The 12055-nt window shown below is 36.2% G+C and overlaps 3 protein-coding genes across 6 annotated transcripts in view; 2 read left to right on the top strand and 1 right to left on the bottom strand.

Moving 5' to 3' along the window:
• Positions 1-12055, bottom strand: part of LOC131787159 (uromodulin-like) — a 240513-nt gene that overhangs the window by 73374 nt on the left and 155084 nt on the right. The gene's annotated exons all lie outside the window — the stretch shown is intronic.
• The window catches only part of LOC131787130 (germinal-center associated nuclear protein), a 216280-nt gene that overhangs the window by 42516 nt on the left and 161709 nt on the right, over positions 1-12055 (top strand). For 3 of the 4 annotated variants that reach the window (XM_066167162.1, XM_066167160.1, XM_066167161.1), the window contains one exon: positions 732-2071. The exons of the other annotated variant lie outside the window; for it this stretch is intronic. In XM_066167162.1, coding sequence (XP_066023259.1) covers positions 732-783 — 52 coding nt within the window. In that variant the 3' untranslated portion in view covers positions 784-2071. Of the gene's footprint in view, positions 1-731; positions 2072-12055 lie in introns of those variants that run through there. 4 annotated transcript variants of the gene reach the window in all.
• LOC131780168 (transcription factor E2F3-like) lies at positions 2937-10169 on the top strand. Its single transcript, XM_059096785.2, has 6 exons — positions 2937-3364; positions 3462-3582; positions 4314-4536; positions 5134-5313; positions 5776-5890; positions 6850-10169. Exons 1-6 carry the CDS (start codon positions 3134-3136, stop codon positions 7276-7278), a joined length of 1299 nt encoding a protein of 432 aa, XP_058952768.2. The 5' UTR covers positions 2937-3133; the 3' UTR covers positions 7279-10169.

Consider the following 12055-nt stretch of genomic DNA (forward strand, 5'->3'; position numbering starts at 1 on the left):
AAAGTTAACCTTAAAGTAAAACCGTGGCCTTCAAATATTTTTCTCACCTTGCGTAAAAAAATTTTCAAGATTTTTCACCACTTCCCCTGTTCTTGTTCGTAAGTTCAGCCAAGCCTATATGGGGTCATTGGCCTCCGTAATAGCCTCCTTAATAACCGCTAAGTGTGGCTTATAAATACAGGCGTGTAGTGTTAACTTGTAAACTACCTGAAGAAGTCTACGATAGGTAGACGGAACGTGCTTCGACGGCAGAGAATAAAACATTTTTACAAGTACTGTTAGCAAAGTGCCGCTAACTAGTTTAGTTTTTTTAAAAGAAATTTTGAAAAATAATTTCAGATTGATGTTATCTACAGTAATCGTTCCGATCATAGAATGTTAAGTAGCGAAACGTCACACCACAAAAAAAGGGCAATTATTAACCATACCTCGATATAACGAATATTTAGGTTGTTTTTCCTCGAGAAACGAACCAATTTTCCCAGTCTCTTGGCACTTCGTTAAGTAGAGGATCCACTGTAGTAGTTTTGATGAGAACCGAAAACCAAATGCTCAAACACGGGAAAAACGCAAACCACAACGAACACCAAAACCGGAAAAACCCCATGCCCCTTTGCCTAGGACAAGTACTTGCTGACTCAATACTTGAACCTTCCATTCATTGTTATTGATTCTTTGTAGAGTGTTTTCTTTAATCGTCGTGGGAATATTCTCTCTTTTTTCTTGCACAGGCGTTCTGACCAATTCACAGAAAGAAGGTTGAGTGAGTATCTGGATTCATAGCAAAAAGCGGACCTATGTTCCAAGGCTGCACCGATTTAAGTGGGAAGACTATTTACTTTACTCATCTTTCAAGCTCTATGAGATCTCTAGGTCTGAGCCCAAGGAAAGAAGACTGAGAGGCGGTGGAAAAGACATACTCAAGCAACACAGGACCTATTTTAATGTTTACAGATCCTCGTTAGTTAGCGAGCTGCAAGCAGGGCCGAAATAATACTGCGCACGTGGTTGAGTATTCGCGCTATCATTTTCGATGGCTGCCTTTTAGGTTTTCTTTCTGTTCGCGCTTGGTTGACCCAGTTGCTGATTAATTCGAGGAGGTGTTTACTATACTGCTTATCGAGGCATATTTAGATCCCAAAAACAAAGAAACCACCGAAGCATGCCTTGAAAACTTCTTTTAAAATCACCGACTGAATAAAACGCCCTTTTGCACAAAAAGTGCTTTGTGGAACACGCCCATTACTAAAATCTCGGCATAAATAAACCATCAATGCTTCGACTTCTTCTACAGCGCGGTTCTTATTGGCTTGGCGATTAAGAGGCTCAAGATGATGTAAAATTGTAAGCTCGATATCCACTTTCAATAGAATGCGAGCAATCATTTTGAATGGTATCAGCTCAACTGTGCACAAACAACAGAATTCTCTAAGGCCCGTTGGCTGTGCATAAGCAAATAGAGCGCGAGAAATAATTATGCTTAAATCTCAGCTGACAGCTTTTGGCGCCAAAAACTAATTCCCTCAAAACATTACTGTCAGTGTATACCAATGTATACCATATGGGTTACATAATAGGTCATAGCTTAGCGCTTACTGAAACAAAGGAAAGGTAACTGCATGTGTGCCTTTGATCACTCAGCTTGAGCATTTTAAAATTCAAACAAATGACTCTTCCATAGAACCCTGTCAGTTTAAAATAACTTATTTGCGAATTTTTTTTTTTCTTATTTGTTTATTTATTTTTCCTTTATTTTTTGTCGCAGTGTTGTACAGGTACTTGGCTAGATGTCTTCATTTATATGTAAATAGATGTACATCTATGTTTGTTTTTCCTCACGACTTAATAGTGATGAACTTAACTAAAATAGCTTTATTCAATAGTTGATAATAGCTGATGCATGTTAGAAGCTTTCCTTTTGTAAATAAAAACACAGATTCAAGACTTGATCGTTTAAAGAAAGGATGCATTAACCGCCATCTTGGCTGGCAGACAGCAATATTTAAAATGAAATCTGATCATTTTAGGAATATGACTGCAAATAAATAACTCAATAAAGTCGAGATTTGAATCCGCGTCCATTTTTTTCTTCTTATCGACCTTTATTAAGGTGCAATCGAGTTTATGTCTATTCAACTATCTTCCAAACAATAACTGCTCGAAGGCGTCCCAGGGAGGTTTAACTACGTGTTACGTTGGCGCAAAAGGAAAAATTAGAAAAGTGCGAAAGAACAGCGTGAGTCGACTGGATAATTTCCGCTCTAAATTTCTAGAAAATAACTCAGTTTTAGCGCTTTCATCCAGCAGGACTACGTGTCTAATTTGCCCAGAGGGGATTAAAGGGAAAATAATTAGTATACGATTTAAATACATTGTAACCTAAGCAAATTTCCTTTTAATTGTATAACGAATGAATTTGCCCTATCTGTAAGTTCTAGTTTACTTTAAAACAGCTCGAAAAACGAAAATGCTACCCAGGAACTATTTAGTTAGGACTGTTAATATTTTCCAAAATAGGCATAGGGAAAGGAAGTTAAAGAATAGCCAAAGATCCATTAAAAGTTCACTTGCACTTTAACTGCATCTGCTTAATTTTCGCAATTCGCTAAGGCGGATTCAACAGACCATGAAAAAGAAAAGTGTGTTGTGATATCATTATTATTACAGAAAATTATATTTATGCAAATTCATTCAATAGTGAATAATATCTGAGCAGTTAGAAGGCTGTAATCTGCTTTTAGGTTCTCCCAAACTTGCGTTTTTGTCTACAAACGCGAGAACTGAATGTAAACTGCCATTGCAATGAAGAAGAATGTAAAATGGTCGCGTGGTTTTGACCCAGCGAGGTCTGAGACTAGAAGCCATACCACGTGATCACTTCCCGGCGCGAAACTTGAAAGCGCGCGCTTTTTATTTTTATTATTCATCTCGAAGGATCAATTGAATAGCAATCGTACATCTTATCTCGCAGATTTGAAGCTATTTGGAACAAAATAAGCTCTAAACTTCTGAAAGAAGCTTATTTGAGTATTTTAAAGCCGCTATTTCTTCCATTGTAAAGGCTCTGCAAGAAGTTGTGGAGTAGTTTTTGAACAGAAACGCTGTCGAAGAACCCACTCCATTGTTGAACAATATGGCGACGCGAAGATACTCGATTGAGGGTCGTGGAAGACCGCCGTTAAGCGCTCATGGTCATCAGTTAAACTCGATCAGTAGGAAAATTCTGAACAGTGGTACTACTTCCTCGCATCAAATGAAAGCAAAAGCTCCGCCATCGCCCGCATTCAAAGGATCGAAGCCGGTTTTATGTACACCCGATGTCTATTCGAAGGAACGATCAGTCTGCCCAAGTTCAAGGCCTCAGGTATGTAGATTTCTGAGGTCGTTTTCAAGACTTCTACTATACTAATCACAGTTTTATCTGAGAAATTCAGTACTGATTTGAGGTTGTTTAATATTAGGTGAAAAGAAAACTCGATCTGGATGAATCTCCTACACAAGTAAGACAGTCATTCAGAACTCCAAAAGCAAAAGGATATACTAGAAGAAGAGGGCGCAGAGAAATGCAACCATACCCAAAGAGTAAGGATTTTTCTTCGTGTTTACAAAGTATTTCCTACAGTTTAATGAAAAAAGAGAAATCTGCAAAATTATCATTCTGAACAAAGGGATTTATACACGTGTGTGTTTCCGGGATTGTTCGTAAGCGTCTTCCTTGTAGAACTGAGTATAATTTATTTTCGGTAAATGCGAATTGTCAATGGCACAGTCTCCTTGAGTGAGCAAAATGTTCTAGATTAGCATGGTAAAATTTTTAAAACTTTGATTTCTATATCCCTGAATATGTTGTTAAGCGCTCGAACAAAGGTTTAACTATGCAAATGAAGCCTTCTAAGAAGTTTATTGTTCGCAATCAAAATATTTTCCACATCGCTTGCGTTTTATGGTTTCTGAATAATTTGAGTTCATTTCAAAGAAAAGAAGTCAGGAGCCATAATCCGTAATCATTAAGGGGCGTTTGCAGTAAATCGAAGGAAATGCTTCACCTGTGAGGATTGGTAAAAGCAAGAACACATCTTTATGCAGTGTCAGAAATAAATGAAGATTTGCACTTGGGCATAACTATGGAAATTAAGATATAGTTCAACATAGTCCTTTTATTTGAAAGATCGTTCTCAGTGTAGCCTTAAATATCATTGTCTAAGAAAAGGAGATTTTAAATTGGTTGGAATATCAACGATGAGACATCACAGCAAGATTTATAACTGCTAATGATAAACAAATATCTATCACGTTTTTCTCTTCTTCTGCAGTGTTTGTTAAATCTCCAATAGAGAAGACACGCTATGATACATCACTGGGGATCTTGACCAAAAAGTTTGTGGGTCTTTTGAAAAGCACTGAAGATGGTGTGGTGGATTTGAACCAGGCAGCAGATGTTTTAGAGGTCCAGAAAAGACGAATCTATGACATTACCAATGTTCTAGAAGGTGTTGGGCTGATAAAGAAGAAATCCAAGAATAATATTGAGTGGAGGTAGGAGAGATTTTCCAATGATCAGCAAGAGTTATTCAGCTCTGAATTGGTTTTGCCCTTCATGGCCATGTGGGAAATTTACACCTCCATGTCAACCAATCAGATTAAGCAAAATCATCACTCAGTCATTTGCATTTTTCTTTTCCCAGAGCATGGCAGCTTGCTTATTACTGTTGAGTTTCCAATGCCAGCTAGTTAGATTTTCTTTTATTCTGTTTGGGTGAAGGTACATGTAATAGAATCTATGGCAGATGATACAGACCCAAATGGACTATTGGGTAACTTAATATTTTCCTAATGTGCAAGATAATTTTGGTACTGACCAGGCTTTTTAAAATTCTTCCAACTTAACCTTTTGACCCCTGAGAGTGACCAGCATCTAATTTCTCCTTACAATATCAGCCCTGAATCACCCATTGAGGTTATAGGAGTTGAGGAAATGATCACCAACTGAAGAAGTTCCTGATTGTTTAACAAATTCTCCATGTCAGCTTCTCAAGAAATGTATAGAGAACAGTATAGAGAATGTGGATAGAGCATGACTTTTGCTGTTGTTTTATTCAATAGTCTTTGAAACTATTTGTATTGTTATCATAGGGGCACCTGCTATACTGATAGTTCTCGGCGGACAAAGGGAGCTGAATCAATTTCAGCACAAACCATGGATCTTCACACAGACATTGCTGACCTTGTTGCTAAAGAATCTTTCCTAGATAGAATGATAGAGGGATGCCGCTCAGAAATAAAAAATCTTACAGAAGATCCTGAAGTTTCCAAATATCCTTTCCAGTATGAATTTATGACGAGTTTACTGTTAAAGAAGTACACAGGGCCCCCAACTTCTGTTCCTTTCATTTCCATTTCCATTTCCATTTAATACTGCCATTTGGCACAGGTTGCTATCTTACTAAGGAAAAATATTACCAGTAAAGATAGACATGACAGCTTTCGGACAAAACAATAGGTCATTATCTCAAACAGCGTAATTAACCACATAACTCCTCAGAGTGATAAGCATGTAATTTCTCCCAATATTACTACCCTTGAATCAAGCCTTAAGGTCATGAGAGTAAAGAAAATAACCATGAACTCAAGAGGGTCTTGATTTTTAAGCAAGTTCTCCTTGTCGATACAAAATGTGTAGAGAACTGCATGGCGAATTTACATTGTCATGTTAGGTTTAAAGGGATTAGATAAATCAGAATCAGAGCAGATATTATTGTCCTTCATTTTAACTACATATGCGTATGTGACATATCGAGATATTCGTGATGTCAAGCATTTCAAAAACAGGACAGTGATTGCAATTAAAGCTCCACCAGAAACGAGGCTAGAAGTACCAGATCCCAAGGAGGTAACAACAGGATTTTTTTTCCCTCTACATTACATTATTTTATAAGTGTGCTGCAGTGCATGTAAACTGAATTTTTTACCAATGTTGTGAACTAGAAATTTGGTGTTATGTAAGCCAAAGTGACACATAGTGTAGCTCAAATTTTTCAAGGGATCGAAATAAGCATGTTAAACACACATGCAAAAGACCAGACACATACCAGTCTCAACAGGCAGGCATATGCGTCTACTCTTGCATGCCTTTATGTAATTAGAAAGTATAAGCAAGCCAATTTTATTCTCTATTGTGGAATGGTCAATGTTTATTTCAATGGTATTGTATTTGTGATAAAAACTGATGGTTAAGCAGATGTTTGTCTATCAGCTTGAGTTCCTATCTTTGCATAATGTAAAAAAGTCAAAGACATTTCCAGGGTCAGGAAGCAGTGAAAATTAGCAGCTGTGTTATTCTGAGATGCTAATTTTTTAACTCCTAACAGAACTTTTTTTGGGATTGAAGTTTTGAGATGAAAAATTTGCCACAAGGTGCGAAAGGCACCTAACATACCTGAATAAATGTACATCCAATTACACGTAAATGCAATTGTAAGCAAAAGATCTAATTTCTTCCTTAAAAACCTTGTGAAAATGAATGGAATTCTATCATAATGAATTAATGTGCAGTATATTATGGTTCATATTTTTACACACAAGAATACATCATACCAATTTCTCTCTAATGTATCAGGGTACTTTTACTTTAAGGATTCAAAATTTTCTCCATTTTTGAAATTTCATTTCAAGTTTATGTTTGATGAAGCAATGAATACAAATGACTTTCTAAAGACCCCACTTGCAATTTGTTTTGATTTCTTTGCTTTAAAACCTTTCTTCCCAAATTGGTGTCACCAAGTTTGGGATGTAGCTTATCTGCAAATCAGTCAGTGTTGACTGTACTTTTTTTCCTTATTTTTCTGACAGAGTATCCAAATCTGGCTGAAAAGTATTCGAGGCCCTATTGATGTTTATCTATGTCCTGAGGAACAAGTAAATGCCCAATCTCCAATGAAGGACATTTCTCCCATCAAACGACAGCCAGTGCCTCAAACAACACCAAGCCATTTTCTTCTGACACCTGAGAAAACTCCTCAAAACTGTGATGATTTGGCAGTACCCTCACAGAGATCTAACGAGGATCTTCAAAGAAGCATTTTGTCCACCATAATCAGTCCAAGGAAAAATATTCTTTTACAGACAAATGATGAAACAACTGGTCTGGAAGATTTGGACAGCGATGCCTTGATTCCTTTATCACCAAATCTTACAGAAGAGGAATATTTATTCACATTGACAGATACAGAAGGGATCACTGATCTGTTTGATTCTTATAACTTCTGGAATGAGGCATGATACGTGAACAGGTAGATTTAAGGTGCACATGTAGATGTAAGCTAAGTCATTTTCAATGGCCCCAGAAAATACCTACATGTTGTTTTGTGTGGTGTTGTATACCCTGCCTGACAAGGTCTGGGAATGTCTTAACCCTTTCACTCCTGCAAGTGACCAAGACAGAATTTCTCCTTACAATATCAATACAATATCAAGCAAGTAGGTGATGAAAATAGAGAAGAATATCAGTTATTGGATTATTAGCTGATCCAATACCAAATTCTCTGAACTAACATCATAAGAATTGTATGGCAGATAGTAAGGAGAATTACTAATTAGATCTTGAGAGTGAAAGGGTTAATGGGCAGAGTGGTGTACATATGTGTACTGGGGTCACAAATACAAAACAAGTGAACTGGTGTCTCAAATGAACAAAAAAAACCTGGTTGCCACAGGACAGGATCAAGCTGATGTTAGATGTCAGGGAAAATCAGTCATTTTTTTCATTGCACCCTAACATCAGTATCCATATTCTCTATAGTCTTCTCTATACATTTCTTTTGATACTGACAAGGAGAATTTGTTTAACAATCAAAGCTGCCTATATGTCAGTTGGTGATCAATTCCCTTGTTCTCGTGATCTTGATGAATGATTCAGCAGTATTACTGTAAGGAGAAATTAGATCCTGGTCACTCTCAGGGGTTAAAAGGTTAAGGAGCTTTCAATTCACGTTTGATGGATTTGACTTGCTGGAAGTATAAATGTTTGGGTGGAGAGGAGAGGATGGCTGTGAGGGAAGGCGGTAAGATGTAATCAGAACTTGTTTTTGAAATTCTCAATTGTTAACTCAGTTTGTCAGGGAAATTTTTTGAGACTTTCATGGAATTTCAAACACCAATGACTGGGGCAAGCATGAAAAAAAGTTTTGTTCATATGAAAGAGAGGGGGTTAGACGATGAGAGTGTAGGGGGGCCTTTTAAAGAAACACCCCCCCCCCCCTTCATAAAAAAAGTACATGTTTGGTTATTTTTTAGAACACAGTAATGCTGCATGCTCATTTAGGATCAAAGTAAGTATTAAAGTGTCTGCTCACCCATCCCTCCCTTGATCCAACAACAGTCAACTGATAGTAAGTAAAGGTTACTGTTGGGTTAGGGGAAGGGTAGGTGTGCAATTGCTTAGATACTTGCATGAATCCCTTACTTCCTGGGGGTTTGCATTTGTTAAGGAAAATAACATGAGTAACTCTCATGGTCAAAAGTCCACATTACCATTGATAGTATCGGTATTTAAATTTTAATTCCTAGTTGTACTCACTACAAAGCACAATGAAGGAGTACTTAGGATTTGTGAAGAACCTGGGGGGGGGGGGTTTGGTTTCAGTTTTTCTTACTTTTTTTCTATATATTGTAGTTTTACATTTACTTTTAGGATAATTTTAATGCAAGTTGTTCTAGAATGGTGGTTCTTACACTGCAGGTATTGTATAAAATTTTTTGTGTGAACTTGAGAAGTGACTCATTTTTATATTAAGTTAGAAAATTGTGTTATTTATATTTGATTGTAACAATTTTTTGAACAGTAATGTTCCCTTGATTAAACACTTCCCTTGAATGAACTCCACCCTTGATCTAACACTACAGATGGAAGCAAAATTACATATGAAAGCTGTGCTTGAATGAACATTTCACCCAAGCATAAGAGTGTGATTTTTCAGACTGGGATTACATGGAAAAAAGAAACATGTTGCAACTTTGTATTCCACACTTGTGGCTCCAATAGAACATATAGTTTTGATTCTAGCTCAGCTTAATGGTGAGTCATTGGAACTGCCATTATTTTTCTTTTCGAAAACATTACACCTGATTTACCATAATTTTGTTTGCAATTTAAGAAATATTGATTTTGAAATAAACTGTGCCCTTGAATAAACAGCACACTGGAATGATTTTTGCATTGCTATAGATTATTATTAGTGGGATTATAATTTCAATCACAATGATAAATTCTAAGCACAGTGAATTTTGATTTTACTTACAGTTTAAGAACTCTGAAAAATAGGTCTCTCATTCTGTTGTATACCCCATTAACACCAACAAAAATATGTTAAGTTAAATTGGGTTCAACTGAATTAAATCAGAAACAGAGAATTGAAAAATTGATTTTTCCATGTGGTTCAAATGGTCACAAACTTGTATTTTCAAAGTGCTAAATCAGAAGTTGACAAACATTTCTTTACACAGCTTCAAAGAAGAAAACATTTTTAAACCGTTTTTTTTACCAAAACAGCCTCTTAACATGTTTAAGTTTTGGTGTCAATGGGGTATTAGACAAGGTTGTACCCTACTTATGTGCGAGTTACATTCTTCAAAACCCAAAGTTAGTTCCCCCTTTCCTAGGTGTGGCTCTTACTGAGAGGCATAGCTTGAATACATCTATTATCTCAGATGTGATGCTTCTTCAAGGGCAGTGCTTAATTGAATAAATACAGTAGTTGAAGGGTTGTTTGTGAAACCTGTCTGATTCCTTTAGTGATAATTTAATGATAATGTAACTGCCTGAGATGCTCCAAAATTCCAAAAGGGTAATGTAAGTTGCAGGAGCAGATTCTTGACCTATCTGTCTATAGCTTAAGGTGTGTTTAGTTACTGAGGGGCCAGACCAATTTGTGTTCAGTTTTAAATGCAAAAATAAATAACTAGAATAAAACATGCTGTTGTGTACAAAAGAAAATAAAAATGACAGTTATGAGCTGCAACCTGAGGTAGCTAAACTAGACTTTAGTGAATCATTTTGTAAATAGGGCTGTTGATCAAAAGAACTAGGCTCAATTGAATTGTGTGAGACTTGGTCTTCTGGGTAGCTGATTCGAATAAAATAATATTCATTATTTCACTTTGTCATATGTGGTTTCAATCTTTGTCTACTTCCTGTTTTTAGGGCCACCAACATTTCATATTGATAGTCTCAGCCTTCTGGTCAGGTCTCATGACTTAATCCTTTAACTCCGAATATCTAATCGTCAATTCTCCCCTCTAGCTGCTACACATTTCCAGGTGTGGTTTATGACATAAGAAGTCACGCTTTCACCCTTGACAGTCTTGTATTCACTATCACCCATGGCAGGGGATTGTTTTGCTACATGCACAGCTGAGTTTACATCTATTGTGGGTACACAAATCTCTGTTGAGTTTTCAGTACACCTCACTCACATCCTGGGCATGGAACAATGTCATACATTACACCTTGTAAATTAGTTATACCTGATAAGTTTGAGTAGAGTGTTCTCATAACCCGATTGCTGGATGACCTATGAGTATTGTTGGGAGAAGATACATGTTAATCACATCTGGAAAATAAAAGGTTGATGTAAATGAAAAGTCCAAGGTTTTTGCTTTGGTTGAACTCCTTACTTCGTATTCTTGTGCTAAACTGTGGCCAATCAACGTTATCAACTCAGTTGATAAAACCAAAATGTCTTGTTACACTCCCCTACTGATGCAGCACCACAGTTTCTTTAGAAACTTACCCCCCCCCCCCCAAAAAAAAAATTTTTATGATACTCAGCTGAAACAATCAAACCTAAATCATAGTAAAAGGGTGGCCATTGATGGGGTTGTTCAGAATTAAACCATGCACTTCCTCTGAACTAAAACATCTGATTTTTTTTTCAAGAAAATCTGCATTGGTAGAAGAGAGCTGCATCCTAAAGTTTCAAGGAGGCCAACAACTTAAATTTTCGATTATAAGTTTTAGTTTTAATTAAAACAAAATACAGAAATTATACTAAAACCAAATGAAATTACAAAGTGACCCTAGTTAAATAATTTCTAATATCAATTTTACTTTATTAGATATATGTGGTTGGTTTATGTTACTACCAGCAGAAGGAATATTGATATGTTAATATATATATATTTAATTTTAAGAAGGAATACAGTAATAAATAAGAGAACTGCAATGTTGTATAGCATCTCCCTATAGTGTTTGTATATGTAGGTTAAGTTATAAACTATGCAGCCTTAACCTTTAACTCCCATGAGTGACCAAGACATAATTTCTCCTTACAATATCTATACAATGTCAAGCAGACAAGTAATGAGAATAAAGAAAAATATCAATTAGATTATTAACTGATCCATTACCAAATTCTCTGAACTAACATCATATGAATTGTATGGCAGAAAGTAAGAAGAATTACTAATGGGATCTTGAGAGTGAAAGGGCCAAGAGCTTTCCTTACAGTACCAGGTGAAAAATTTGAGTAACTGTGGTTAGCTATGTGAAATGCAATGGGTAATGATGGTAATTCTTGACAACATTCAAAAGAAAAAAAAATACAGTTTTGAGCCAATAAATAAGAACATTACCATAATTCCAATAAGAGCAGATTCCTATTAAGTGAAATTATCCTTTGACCCCAGAAAAGACATCTTTTTCGGGAGTTCACATTTTTGCTGTGAGTTTGAGAAAGTACAAAGTTCAAGGTGACCAAGGCTCAAGCAGACCACTATCAGGCACATGTCAGCCAATTTAAAGTTATATCACATTGGTATAAATTTTTTTACAAGATATCTTTTCAAAGCTAACAAGTAATTTTCAAAAGAGCGCTAAGAAAATTCTAAAATGAGATCTTTAGTGATCCTGAATATTTCATTATCTATAGGCAATATCTGTTTGTACTTTTACTCATAAGAATCTCTGCACCAATTTGTGTTTTCCTTAAAACAATGCATCTCCTATGCCCCACTTCTGAATTTTAACATGGAATAAAGAATGATAGCCCTCTAGTTTAAC

Source organism: Pocillopora verrucosa, chromosome 5 (assembly GCF_036669915.1).
Source record: "Pocillopora verrucosa isolate sample1 chromosome 5, ASM3666991v2, whole genome shotgun sequence".
In the NCBI taxonomy this organism is placed as follows: domain Eukaryota; kingdom Metazoa; phylum Cnidaria; class Anthozoa; order Scleractinia; family Pocilloporidae; genus Pocillopora; species Pocillopora verrucosa.